General features: G+C 39.6%; 1 protein-coding gene across 6 annotated transcripts in view; it reads left to right on the forward strand.

The window, feature by feature from the left end:
- Nucleotides 1-14,993, forward strand: part of FNDC3A (fibronectin type III domain containing 3A) — a 109,009-nt gene that overhangs the window by 72,848 nt on the left and 21,168 nt on the right. For all 6 annotated transcript variants that reach the window (XM_039716600.1, XM_039716599.1, XM_039716604.1 and 3 more), the window contains 7 exons: nt 3,964-4,121; nt 5,281-5,340; nt 9,307-9,445; nt 9,899-9,952; nt 10,561-10,685; nt 13,908-14,082; nt 14,683-14,769. In XM_039716600.1, coding sequence (XP_039572534.1) covers nt 3,964-4,121; nt 5,281-5,340; nt 9,307-9,445; nt 9,899-9,952; nt 10,561-10,685; nt 13,908-14,082; nt 14,683-14,769 — 798 coding nt within the window. The remainder of the gene's footprint in view (nt 1-3,963; nt 4,122-5,280; nt 5,341-9,306; nt 9,446-9,898; nt 9,953-10,560; nt 10,686-13,907; nt 14,083-14,682; nt 14,770-14,993) is intronic.

Below are 14,993 nucleotides of genomic sequence, written 5' to 3' on the forward strand. Positions count from 1 at the left end.
CTGAACTCTCTCCAAATGAGACTGAGAACAGGTGTGGTCTTGTGCTGTGTTGCTGATGACAGAGGAAAAAACAAAACAGTGCCAGTACTATCGTGTTTTCTTTCACATCCTTCTGCCTCAATCCTCAGCCACCCGTGCCTTTTAGACAAGCACCCTAGTTCTTCTCCCCACCGTGTTCTTGCTTGAACATCATTGCACATAGCTGTGTGCCACTGGTGATCTCTGCAGGCCTCAGAAGGCATCCCAGGCAGTGGTACTCTGCTACAGATTCAGAGTGTACACAAGGCAGAAAGCCAGACTTCTTGCACTTGGAGAGGTTTATGCTTTGTGAAGGCAAGGGTCTGCCAGGGCTGTGAGGGGATGGAAGTCTAGCTGATGCTGCAGCTTGGGGGAGTGTGGTGTAATGTGATAGGAGTCTGTGTTACGTACTTGGGTGTTGCAGGATCTCAAGCCACCCTCCTGCAGTTTCATCAAGGAAATGTTTTCCTCACTTTCCCTCAAATGAACCAGGACATTGTTTTTTTCACACCTTCTCTTTGTGGTTCTCATCAGAAATATTCCTGCAGGTTTTTTATTAATGTTTTGATTGAAGCACTTACTATAAGGACTGTGATTTTTGATGGATCATCAGTACTCTGTTCCCTGGGTGAACCATGCTGGTACTGACTGTGGTGGTGGCCATACAATCAGATGATCATACAGGGTGCTGTCCAGTACAGTGTCCATTGCACCATATCCTACCCCAGAAAGCCAGGAGCAGTGCTGAAGGCTATGACCTGTCCTGAGCTGTCCCATGTCTCAGTGCCCAGGTCCAGGGCATGCGCAACTAAATCAGGTGGTGGTCTCTGTCATGAACTTCCATTCACAAATACCTTTCAGTTCTACACAGTATGGGATGCATCAATTTTGCTACCTCCAGACTCCTGTTAGATTTTGACTTCCTTGAACTTTTCCACATAGGGATCCCTCATCCTTTCATACATGGCAGTGTTAAGTCAAATTGATTACATGGTACTGACATCAGATGACCCTTCTACTTAGGGGTCTTGAACTATTTATACTCAGACATAAATTGAAATGATTCTGCAGATTGCACCTCGGTGTTGGAGCGAAGCCTTCACCAGCTGTCATGTCTCTTGCCCAAATAACAAAGCAGAAAAGAAGACCTGAAAAGGCAAAAGTCAAATGAAGAATGAGGCAGAAGGCTGAATATTTAATGAGACAATAAAAGCTGAGAATTTGAGGGTTGGTTATATAGCATGTAAATCCCTTTGGAGAACATCATACTTTTCTGGTTCTGTGTATGTTTGCAGACTTCTGGCATGTGATGCACCTCACTCACAGTTAAGTGTCTTGCATTACTGTGAATGCAATCCAGATTGCACATGCTAAAAGTGCTCTTTTGTTTGACCCAAATGGCATGTGTAACATATTTAATGAGGACTTTGGCAAGCTGGATTGATAATGAAGATGTGCTCTTCTCTTGTTTCCACAGTGCTAGATCCTGACCCAAGTACTATACTCTGCTTTGCAGAAGCACATAGTGTTCAGAGTTGCAACCAGAATCTATTGCAGCTGTTTGCATAAGCATACAAAGCAATAAGTAATGCCAAGTGTTTTGAAAAAGCCACTCCCAAGTGTCTCAGAGCACATAATAGTAGTGGATTCTTCTGATCTTAAATCTTGGCTCTTCAAAAATACTTATTTTTCCTTATGTCTCAGGGAGATAGAAAATATCCTATGTATGATGGAAATGTAATCTGTCAGGTGGCAGTTTGGCATTAGCAAAGTGTTACATGGGGTGTTCTGGGCAAAGCACTAAAGAAAATGAATCACTAGGAGATAAGGAGAACTGTGAGAATTATCAGATTTTATAGGTGAGGGAAAACTCAAATGCTAACAGTCTTCAAATGCATGAAAAACAACTGCAAAAGGAAGAGAGGACATTTATTGTTCAATTCCATGGTGGCTAGGACTAGTAGGCTTAGCTGGTAATAACAGAGACACTGCCTGGATACTAGGGAAAAAAATTCAGTGGTCAAAGTAGCTAAATCTAAGAACAGATCATCTTAAAATAGATCTCATAATCCTGAAGTACAGTAGGTCCTTGGGGAACCTGTATTTCATTCCCTCAGAATCTCCTGCCACTTGCTGCAACTCAAGAGGGTGGGGTAAAGATTGTCCAGGAGGGAACTTGATCAGATGCTTCCCACAACTCCAAAAACTTCCAGAAATGCTAGAATTTTACTGCAGTGGTTATAGATAGTGTTAGTCTAGTTGGTGATTGCATCAAGATAGTAGTGGAATTTTTCTTACCAGATTTTAAAGAGAAACTTCAGTGTTTAGTCATGCCAGCATTTGATCCCTTTTAGGATATCATGTACAGTCCTGCTAGTGCATAACGGTTTAGTGACATTGTTTCCAAGACATTGAGGCTCACATGGTATGATTTTTCTTCCTTTCTGTTTGCTATCAATAAGTCATGTCCTCTCTGCTTCATTCTTGAAGCTGACCTATTCAGTTTTTTAGCTTTAGTAGATTATAGCAGTTTGAGGTACCAGTTGTGAAGATAGCTTTTTGATTCTAATACTCTGGTAATAGATTTTCAAAAGCAATTATTCCCAAAATAGACATACACTATGATTATATTGTAAAACTAGTAATTTCATGTAATGAAATGTGTTTTGACTTCTCTTATAAATCATTGGAAACAGTAGGTGGGTGCAACATATAAACCACAATAGCAGATGTATATATAAGAATAGCAATACTTATGAACATCCACAAATTTCTAGGCATTCTTCTATAACAGATCCTAAACCTGCATGCACCTGTGCACTCACCTACAAGCACACAAGCATCCTCAGCCTCTTGCAGCACTTACAGGTTCCAGACAGCACCCATTCTTTTGGCAGTGTGGGTGCTCCTAGTCACGAAGCTCCTTTGGAAGGCGTGGCTGCTTCAAAAGCTTTGTGTGTGACTGCATTGTTCCTTTGAATCTGTTGTTCCCTACAAGCTGCTAATCCACAGGCCATTGAGAGGGCTCTCCACCAGGTTACATGCACTCACCTGAGCTGCAAATCCATGCCTGCTGTGCCCCGAAGTGCTGTTGCACCAGCTGGGGTGCACAGCGTCCATCAGGCCTGGCTGGCAGGCCAGTTTGTCGCACTGTCAGGCCGGATTTTGATCATTGCTCTGTTCCACTGCAGCATCTCTTACTCACCTCCCCCATTACCAATTTTCATGCTACCTCTATACTTCTAAAGCTGATGACTTCTGTGTTTCAGGAGTGTCTTGTGATTCTCCCATTTCCATTTAACCCACCTGAGGGTCACTGCCCTTTTAGCATGATTCGTCTGCTGGGATCACTTGTTGGATAGTTGGAGGTCATACACACTGGTTAAACTCCTGTTTCTGTCACACCAGCTGTTCTTATCCAGGCCTTTTTGCAATGGATGGCGTGTTGAGGCAAACACCACCCCAGAAATTCTTCAGGATATTGTCTCTATGTGTATGTACGTGGACCTTGTGAACATGCCTTCATCTCCCTATATTTCATAGAAACAAGAAGGTGTTAAAAAAGTCATAGTACCAGTGGCTTCCAAGGAAGAGGTGCCAGCAGCATGGTTTAATGAAGTGGCCGCTGTCCCAGGATGTGCTTTGCCATCCCTGTGCCTGGCCAGCGCTCTGGTCCGTGTTTCAGCAGCCCACTGGGTGGCGTTATGCACCGACAGGCGTCTCTGCCCTCAGCCCCTGCCTGGCATTGCACTTTTCTCATGGCATTCCTTGCATTTCCAACCTGATTTCAGCTGTAAAATCTAGTTAATAGCTAGAGTATCTGTATAAATACTCTGGTTTGCTAATAGTATGTGATTTTTCTTTCTCTTCTTTGATCATTTGTTGCAAAGTAACATTTAGATACAATAGACATGACAGAGATGTCAAAACTTTGTGTTTCTACAGGTATCAGATATTCAGGCAAGAACTGCACTGCTGATGTGGTCCCCTCCATCCAGTGATACTGGAGAAGACACAGACAAGAATGACATGCCAGAGGTTTATACTTATGAAGTGATGATTTCAAGTACTGGAAAAGATGGAAAGTACAAAACTGTGTACATGTAGGTGTTGGCTATTTTTATTTAGTCACTGCTGCATCGAAATATGTGGCTTAAAGCCGCATTAAAAATCTGCTTGTTGTCCAGAAAGTTAAATAATTAGGAGTTTGTGTAACTTCTGTTTTGAAATTAGCTACCCTTTTTTTCAGTAGAATTTGTTTCATTTTATTACTGAAGTCTCTGCCATCAACTGGAATGTAAAGATTTTGTTCATACATGTTGGAGGGATATTTTAATACCACTTTTGCTGTATTTCAACCAACTACACTAGACATCATAAGTTTTTACATAGTAAGACATACAAGTAGTGAGAAAAATAAATTGTGTTTATTACTTTTTATGTCAGCACATGCTTCTCTTCCCAGTAAGGTTATCCCTTCCTTCACTAAAATGGGTCTTGGTAGGAGACAATCAAAAAAGCAGCAAATTCACACAGAACACAACTCATAGCAGCAGCAAAGCAAAGTCTTCAATTGTTTAATTCCTAACGCAATGGTTTTCAGTTTGTTTTTTGCAGTTTGGAGAAATATGACAGTAAAATATATAATTAAGCCTATAGAGTTCTGTAACAGTTCTAAACCTTTGTATCTAGCTAGTTTATCTTAGTCACATTCCGTGGATTTCATGTAATTGAAAGTAGAGTATCCCTATCCGAGGAACTAGCAGCAGAGAAATGACTTTTGCTAAGATAAGCTGATGTCAGCAAAAGCAGACTAACAGATGTTATTTTTGTGCCTTTTCTGTTTCCTAGGCTCTAACAAGTAGGTGTGTGCAGTCAGGTACAGTTTTAGATAATGGTTTTTGCAAGGCTGGACTGAGCTGCTGTAGGCTCCAGTACTTCAGTGGTTTTTTTGAGTAATAACATACATGCATGCACATGCAGCCTGTCTTACTAAGTAAAGAAGAAAATAATTGCTACTCTTTAGAAAGCAGCAAACAAAAAAGTGCCCCGAAACCACCAGGGCAAAAGAACAGGAATAACACAAGAAACCTCTAAAATTCAGAGAGAAATACATTTAGACATTGCTATATTTAGCAAAAGACAAACTCTTAGGAAATACATTTCATAGAAGGTGTGTTGAATTAGATGATACATGTCTTTTTTTTATAAATGTGTGGAATTCTGAAACAGTCTTTAAAACGAATTTGTATCTCTTTCCAGTGGAGAAGAAAATAAAGTTACTGTAAATGATCTCAGGCCAGCAACAGATTACCATGCAAAGTGAGTATCTCACTTTCTCTTCATTAAATTCAGTGGAAATGTTTTTAAAAGTTTTCATTGTGTATTTGCCTAAGTCTTAAGAGATGGTCTTAACCACTTCTCACCCTCTTTTGAGTCACAATCAACATTTTTGACTTAGCTGACCACTCAGTCCATTTTGGACAATGTAAGACAAGATTGGTGCATGCTCATCCTACATTCAGGTCCTTTCATTTATGTTAGCACAGTCACCTTTTTCTGTCCTTGGAGCCAGGCACAGATGCTGCTTTTCAGTTTTCCACAAGCAGCAGAGGAAAGTACCTTACCCTGGAAGATGCTCCCTGCTTGGCCACCTGAAAGTCATATTATGCTACTTTTGCTTGGCTCCAGTTGATCAGTGACCCCATATGCATGACAAAATGTGCCCCCAGCTCAGTGTAATTCTGCCCTTCTAGCAGAATTGACTACTTCAGTAGGTCAGAAGAAATAGCATAGGATTGGGAAGATGTGGTTAGGTGTCATTCTTCCCTCTTTTTTTTATTAAATATTAGAGGGTCATCTGAAGCTGAACTTGGCAAGGGATGCAAAGACTAAGGGCTTTTATAGCTTTGTCAGCCAGAAACAAAGGTCATTGAAAGAGTATCCTCCCAAACAAACACAACTGGAAACTGATAGCTATGGATGAGGAAGAGGCTGAGGTACTCGAAAGCCTTTTTGCCTTAGTCTTCAGTGGCAGCTTCTCTTCTCACACCTCTCCAGTGAATGGCAGCAGCATGGGGACTGAGGGAGGAAAGTCCCTCCCACAGTGACAGAAGATCAGGTTTGAGACCACCTGAGTAACCTGGACATAAGTCTGCATCTGAAGAGATTCATCCCAGAGTCCTGAGGGAATTAACTAATATAGTTGCCAAACCACTCTCCGTCATATTTGAAAAGTCATGGCAACCAGGTGAAGTCCTGTGTGAGTGGGAAAAAGAAAACACTTCACCAGATTTTTAAAGGTTAGGAAGGAAGACTATGGGAGCTACCAGCCTCACTTCTGTACCTGGGAAGATCATGGAACGGATCCTTCTAAAAGCCATGCTGAGGCACATGAAGAACAAGGAGGTGATTCAGGACAGCCAGCACAGCTTCACCAAGGACAAGTTCTGCCTGAAGAACCAAGTGGCCTATGAACAAGTGACTTGTGTCAATGGACAAGGGGACTGCAGATGTTAGCTGTCTGGACATCTGTAAGACCTTTGAGACAGTCCCCCACAGTATCCTTGGTGGATGATAAATTGTTTGGTCAGTCCCATTCACAGAATAGCGGTCAATGGTCCAGTGTCCAGATAGAGATTAGTGACAAGTGGCCACAGGGGCCAGTCTTGGACTGGTACTGTCAAATATCTTCATCAGTGACACAGAAAGTGGGATTGAGTGAGCTTCCAGCAGCCTACACCAAGCAGTTGCAGTGTCAGCACCAAGTGGTGCAGTTGACACTCCTGGAGGAAGGGATGCCAGAGAGACCTGGACAAGCTTCAGCAGTGAGGCCATGGGAACCTCATGAGATTCAAGAAGGCCAAGTGCAAGGTGCTGCCCTTGGGTCTGGGCAGCCCTGGTATCAACACAGGCTGCAGGATGAAGGAATTGGGAGCAGCCCTGCCAAGGAGGATGTGGTGGCCCTGCTGGCTGGAGAGCTGGGCATGACCTGACAATGTGCACTTGCAGCCCAAAAAGCCAATTGTGTCCTGGGCAGCATCAAAAACAGCGTGGCCAGCAGGGTGAGGGGGAGGTGATTCTGCCCTTCTGCTCCACTCTCGCAAGACCTCACCCAGAGTGCTGCATTCAGCTCTGGGATCCCCATGATGAGAAGGATGGTCACCTGTTAGAGTAGCTCTGAAAGAGGGCCACAAAACTTGTTCAGCCTGGAGAAAACTCAGTACTTAAAGGAGGCTTGTAAGAAAGATGGAGACAGACTTTCTAGTAGTGCCTGTTGTGATAGCACGAGACAGAATGGTTTAGAACTAAAAGAGGGTAGATTTAGACTAGATATATGGAAAAAAAATTTTTGCACTGGGAGTGGTAAAACACCAGAACAGTTTGCCCAAAGAGATGGTGGATGCCCCATCCCTGAAAACCATTCACGGAGAGGCTGGGCAGGGTTCTAAGCAGCCTGATCTAGTTAAAGATATCTCTGTTTATTGCAGGGGAGTTTGGACAAGTTGACCTTTAAAGGTCTCTTCCAACCCAAACTACTCTGTGATTCTTGTTTTTTAAAAAAATAGTGTGAATACAGCAGTTTACAAATAAATAACATTGTGAAGGCAGAAATGAAGGCCTTCTTAAAAGAAGTACCTTTTCAGGAGATAGTGGCAAGTGTAGAGTACCTTCATAGGTGTGACTGAATGTCCTGCCTCTCTTGACTGTGTGGAGAACCCCAAGATCTCTGTGTACTGACCAAGGGAACCAATTTAGAGGCAGCTGGTAGGAAGCACAAGGAACAGAAGTGTGTCAGAGAATGGGTCCCGGTTAACAATGTTTTGCCTCCTTCCACATCACATTTAGAGTAGGATTTGCCTTGTACAATAGCCTTTTTGACATTTGCTCAAGTGAGAGAGCTAGGTTCCCAGCCTTTGGTGTGAAGGGGTCTATACCTCCCAGAGCAGTTTTCCAGAGTATTGTCTTGGTTGTCAAACTTAAAGCAAAAGAGGGTTGGTCTGTTCTTATCACAGCCCTCATTTAATTTGAGCCCCTGTATTGCCTGGAGCATAAGGTCAGGAGAAAGATGAATGGTAAGCTGGCTCTAAGCTCTTGCCTATGAAAGTGTTTACCTGTGATTTTGTTCCTGTTTGTAGTATTTTTAGATATATTTTATCCAACAAGGTTGAAGTTGAAAATTCATGGAGCATAAGGGTCAGTGACTAGAATTTTCTTTTTTCTGTCTAAGTGCTCTTCTATCAGACTACATTCATATTTTTTCTTGCTTAATTCTGGTTGTTGTAGGCAGTACATGGGAATCAGTGGTTTGGCTATCCAAGCTCTTCGTAAACAGAATTCTGCCAGTGTGAACACTGCAGAAAATCAGCAAAGAGTGGAACAACTCAACCACCAAGATAACTGATGTATTACATATTTGCAATTGTATGCAAGCACAAACAACTTTGTGTTTAACTTTAGTCACTGTTTGACTGTCTTCTCTCTGTTTGTGAAATCTATAAAGCCAAATTTCCTGTGATTTGCTGTTCATGCATCAAAAATGTATCAGAATTTTTGTATTTTCTTAAGCTGTCAACTCAGATCTTATATTGGTAATCAGAGGAAAGGGTTTTTTGGCGAGTTTTGGTTTTGAGTTTTTTTCAAAGGAACGGACGAATAAGAAGCAAGTAATATGCCACTGACCCAAAGAAGAGGCAAGGCATAGCTGCACAGCTTAGGGGGCAGGGGGAGACCAGATGATTATCATGTATTTCCTTTTGGAGACAAGCCTTTTGAAAAACAAGCCATTTCTCTTTGAGACAAGCAAAATTCATTCGTTTGTGGAGGGCTAATTCATTGCCTTACTAAAGGAAAGGACAAGGTGAACACTCTCAGCAGGACACCCATTTGAGTGCAGAGGATACTACATCAACAGCTTTGTTGTGCTCATCTGACGAAAGCACTTGCAGAAGAATTATTCATAATATAAGTTTATATCTCTACAACAGATAATGAGCCTGCAGAATGCTACCATTATTTTCCAACCAAAGCACAGCTAATAACAGACATATTTCAAATAATAATTGTGAGACTAAAGCAGACCAAATGTAATGATGTACATCCAAAGTAAAGGACTCTTTTCTTTCTTATTGCTTCTATTGTCCAAGATGTTTCCCCCAGTTATTTATTTATAACAGTGATATTTTAATAATGAAGCAGCAAGGCAGCAACTTAATTCCAAATGCTTTGTTTTCTTTGGAAACTATACAGATTTTGAAGCAAAATGTTATTGACTCTCTTCCACTTTAGAGTCCAAGTAGAATGCAACTGTGTAAAGGGGAGCCCTTCAGAAACAGAGAGTTTTACCACAGCAAGTTGTGAACCTGATACTCCAAATCTGCCCAGGATAACTAATCGGACCAAAAATTCTCTTACTCTTCAGTGGAAGGTAAGGATTGCTTTACAGCCTTTAAAATAAATATTTTTAATTCTTCAGAATTGTTGTGGATTTATCAATAAAATACCAGTTCATTGAAACTGAAAATTTTTGTCAAACCTACTCATATGAGTCACAGTTCCCTGACTGGAAATAGATATACTGGGTTAAATGTGGACTTGAGTAAAAAGAGAAGGATTCACAGAAAAGCAAGGAGTCTCAAGGTAAAATTACTGAGTTCAGTACCCAGTGCATTTCAATAACTAAATTAGAAAAAAAACCCATAAACATGGGACAAGCACTCATTGTATGGCAACTAAACTAGGACTGTCTTGGTAAGTGAAACCATTATATAAGGGGAGCATTTATCTTCCACTGTTCTTCTTGTGATTTGGCCCATACATGCATTTTTTAAGGGGTCTTGTGTCCAGTTAGAATTCTAATTTTCCTGTTTTCCTGTTACAGGCATCTTGTGATAATGGTTCCAAAATCCACAGTTACCTTTTAGAATGGGATGAAGTAAGCAAGTTATTCTATTGTATTTTTAGTCTTCTATTTTTTAAAGTAGCTGTATGTGATTGTGCACGTTAACTGATGTCAAAATTAAGATTTTTGATTAGAGGCATGTGACAATAATGTAATTCCTGAAGCAATTATGAAAATACAGTTAGTGCTCAGGGTTTTTTCTCAGGGGATATAAAATAAAAGTATCTTAATTGCGTGATTCTGCTACTCTTAATAGTGGCTTTTTCACTCATAGTCCGTGTTAAAGAGCTGACATGGAAGGATCATTTTCCTGTAACAGTCTTTCTTTTTTGATAAGTGGGTGGATCAATTATGGCCCTGCAATGATCTTGCAGTCTCTACCTGGACAGCTATCCTAAGATGGCGGAGGTGCAGTATCTTCATGGTTTTTATTCTTTCAGCCCCAAGGAGCTAGGAAATGGAAAGGAAGGAAAAAAGCTGCTAATTTAATACAAAGTTTCATATGCTACTGCCTCACCATATGGAGATTTCTGAGTTATATTTAATTTCAAGAAAGGATTTTACTTCATGTTTGTGTGTACTTTAACTGATGTATGGCTATGTAATAAGGTCAATAATATGATTAACTTCTTACTTTTTAGGGAAAAGGAAATGGAGAGTTTTGCCAGTGTTATTACGGTCAGCAGAAGCAGTACAGGATCACTAAACTATCACCAGCAATGGGGTACACCTTTAGGCTAGCAGCCAAAAATGACATGGGAATGAGGTAAATGCTGTTACATACCTAAATATGGAAAGCATATGCATCCATGTATGTGCTACTTTAGGAAAAACGTGTGGTAGCATTTAAAGAAAAAGGTTTTTGTCCAAATGGTCTGAAAAGGAATATAAAATATATAGTATTTCTGTTGGAAGGGACGTAGAGTGATCATCTAGTCCAACTGCTGAGTTAACTCACAGTATGTGATTGGATTTTTCTTTTTGCAGATAGCCTTTGTGCTACTGGGGTATTGTCCCTTCATCTGTGTCTTAGTCTCCTGTTACTCTGAGAAATAGACAGAATATGACATTACCATATCAAGGAATTCTCTGGAAGTTCTAGCCCTATTATCAATGCTTAGCATTTGTGGTTCATGCTTTTAATTACTACTTTTCAGGTGTTATAGAGCACCAAACTTTGGTTTGTATTTTTGAATTAATGACTTGTGACTTCAGTGGAGAATATATGTAAGAACATGGAAAAAAAATGTTTTGTGAAGTTATGCTTGCATTACTGGGTGCATTAGTTCTTGAGTGGGCTTCTTGGTCATCAGGCAAAGCAAATGCACCTGGCTAACAATCGTACTGCCAGAGCTCATCTCCTCTACAGCAGACTCCTGGTGTCCACACTGCCTAGTAGTACTTGGACCTTGAGGTACTGTGGGGCATAAAAATGGAGCTTCCCTCACCATCAACATAAAATTGCTTTTTGTGTTTGTTTTTTCAATTCAGATATTATGAACATTGTGCTGCAGCTCACTAAAGTGGTGTTTTTACAGCATGAAATAGAGGATATGTGTTTTATGTCCTTTATCTGGCAGAAGGAGGTGCTTGAAGCAACAGTGCCTGCTTGGCCAGTGTAAAGAACTCAGTGTAAAGAGTAGGGAGCCAGACCCAGGGTCATAATTCATGCTGGGCAGAATCTGCTGCAGACTATTAAGTATGTGAAAAATACAGCTGGCTCAGAAGATCTGAAGCATGTGTTGGGGAGTATTCAGGGAGTGCATTGCATAAGGTGCCTGTTCTTGTGTCTTTCCTTAAGTACCTGCTTTGTGCTACTGTCAGAGGACACTGTAGTGGACTAGAATGACTTTTGGTGTGCTCCAATAGTCTTTATTACATTACTGCCTTCTGGATGATGTTCCTGAAATTAATTATTCTCTTGAGTTGCTCCTGGACTTTGTCTTGTTGAGATTCAGTTTGAGCTGTTAAAAATAAAGATAGGAAGGGAGCTGGCAGTTAAGCAGGGTCCAGTTCTTGGGCTCTCTTCCTGTTCCCCTTTTACATCTGAGTGTAGCTGTACCCTCTTGGAATAGCTGCACATATTAACGATTCCTCCAGCGTAAGCTTTGAAGACACTGATCAGTTAAGTACCCTCCTTAAACTAATCACACTGAATAGATTTTTAAATCAGTATTTCATAGCCTTGTGAAGATGTGCTTTATTGTCTTTATGGTATTATTTAATTAAGAAGTCTCTTGAAATCATATTTATTAGTGTAGAGTGCCTGTTTTTCCTTTATGAAGAATGTTGAGAACATTAGGCATCTGGAGACAGAATTTTGTCTAAATAATTTTACCAAGAAGAACAGATATTTTATCTCTGAGTTACTAATGTTTAAATTTAATTCTAACCTACATGAAACAATGGTTAAAGAAAACTGGAAAAATAAAATCTGTGTTCAAAGATAGTACTGTTCTTCTGTGGGAATTGTTTAATAGTCATTCAAATATGGCTATGGCTGGAAGTCAGTTTATTTCAGTGTATTTTGGAATGGTTCAAGCACGTTTAGAGATGAAGTCTTTTCAAGATGTGTGGGTTTTTTACCTTGTAGATACTTGTAAGGTGACTCCTTCGATAGTTTGTTTTGAGGAGAGTTAGACATACAACTTGTATCTAACCTCTCTTCATGCTTTCTTCAGGCTGCCTATAAAATGTTGATCTTTTTTTAGTAAATATATTGTAGGTATCATTTGATTTCCATTCCAGAAGTTTTCTTGCTTGTGACGCCTTACAAGAAAATAAATTACTATTCCCATAAATTTGGAAGTTTTTTCTTGTTTTTTACTTTTTCCCTTCTTGCTGCACATCTCTTTGGCAGTCCTCACAGACAATATGTCTGTTTTCTGTGCTATGAATGCTCTTGATAATGTGTTGTGTATAAGATTTTTTCCTTTAAATGCCAAAAATACCTCAGTGCAGACCAAAATTATAATATGCCCATCACTATAATAGAGGTTGAGTAAGAGAGAAAGTGACATTGGAGTTATCTTTTTATTGGGATTTTTCAGGCAAATGGGGTTTCAAAGCACATGAGATATTTTACTGGTTATCTTTAAGTTATAGAGAAGGTTTTATTTTCAGGGCTTCCTGATGCTCACTTAGGTAATCCTTAACTTTTAGATTAAAACTACATATTTTAAATTAGTTTCATATGGTTAAAAAAACTAAACTAGCTTTAGGCTTGTGATTCTTCAGATCTGATGTAAAGCAGCAAAGCCAGCTGAGAGCAGGTGGGCCTTTTTAGTCTAGCTGGATGCATGTCAGGCTGTCTGTGCAAGCATACTATCTGTTCACTGACTTTTGCATCCTCCTGTTTCACCGTAGCTCTTTACATGTAATTTGTTTGTATTTCCACCACAAGGTGTATCTAATCTAAATCAGATAAGGATAACAGTTGTGTTCGGAGATTTACTGGTATACAGTCAACTTCTTTTTCTGCAAGAAGACTTTCATTTTATCAACTCTTCAAGTAGCTCACCACTGAATGAGACTATTCTATTATTTTCTGGATCTCTAGAGAAACCAGTACTTCAGAGTAAGCTCAGAACACATGAGCAAAGTTTGTTTTAAAGTCTTGCCTAAATGTTTTTATGCGTTCATGTTTTCACTTTGCAAAGGAAGGACAGTGTGGTGTTAGTATATTATTGCATATAGAGCTTTAGTGTTTTAGAATACTGAGTTAATATGAAAAAGCAAAACGTTTTGGTTAGCAAAACATTGTAATTATATCATACAAAGGAATCTTTCAATTATGAACATGTTAACCTTGTTCAGATATTTTGTTACTGACAGACTCATGGGCAAGTTAAGTTGTTTGCATGTAAGAGCTTGCAATTTTCATTGTGCATATCTCCAAGAAACTGTCATAGCTGTGTTTAGTAAGAATTTTGGTTTTAGCTATTAATTATTATGTCTAGTTAGTTTACATACTGTCTGTTTTAAACAGTGATTTTAGTGAAGAAGTCCTGTATCATACCTCAGGCACTGCCCCAACCACACCAGCAAGTCCTTTGCTGATTAATGCTGGAGTTACTTGGTTATCCCTTCAGTGGACAAAACCCTCAGGAACACCATCAGATGAAGGAATCTCATATATATTAGAGATGGAGGATGAGAACTCAGTAAGTTTAGAATACTTATTCTCACTATGTTTGATACATTATTGTATTAGTGTAGCAATGATTATTTTTGCTAGAATGTTCTACAAGGAATTGTATTTTCTGAAATTAAGCTTATGACTCGTCATTGCTGTGACTAGGCCGCCTCGCTTTCTTCTTTTAATTGTGTTTAGTGTTATTAAGCCCCATTTCTGCAAAGACTTTTAAATTGGTTATAACTTTGTGAATTTGTGTGTGCAAGTTAAGCCTTGTAAGAGCTGGATCAAAGCAATTGCATCATGGAGTGTGGTCCCTCTAGATGTCATTTCAGACTAACAGCATTTGTTTAAAAATCAGTACTGTTCTACCCTTTGAAAGTGTTAGATAAAATTTCCAGTGGTGTTGTATATGTCTTTCTTACTTATCTTCTCTCCTGACTGGAAAATGTTTAATGAATTTACACGTCTTTAAAAAGAATGGTGTTCACACAATGAAGGTGCACTTATTATTTTGTCAGAGAAGCATAATAATTACAGTTTGAAGCAGTAATTTATTTTTATGAAGTATGTTAGATCGTCTGGTCTGCAAAGATAATGTTTCAAATAATCCTGTTTAATTCTGCAGGGATATGGTTTCAAGCCAAAATATGATGGTGACGATCTTACCTACACGGTGAAGAATTTGAGACGTAGTACAAAATATAAATTTAGGGTAAGATTTTTTTCATATGTTTGGGCACCAGACTAGTTTGAGATTGACTTAGAAGTGGGGAGGGCCATTTTTAAGGAAAACAGAATTTGATGTCAGTTTCTTACAATTTCAATCTCTTAAAACTGGCTGAACACCTGCATTATTGTTTCTGCAGAAGTGATAAGAACCTCTGCAGGGCATAACAGAGCTACAGGTATCTTGAAATTCCAAGTCAAAAGTACATG

This window comes from Passer montanus, unplaced genomic scaffold, assembly GCF_014805655.1.
Source record: "Passer montanus isolate IOZ18808 unplaced genomic scaffold, ASM1480565v1 scaffold36, whole genome shotgun sequence".
Classification (NCBI taxonomy): domain Eukaryota; kingdom Metazoa; phylum Chordata; class Aves; order Passeriformes; family Passeridae; genus Passer; species Passer montanus.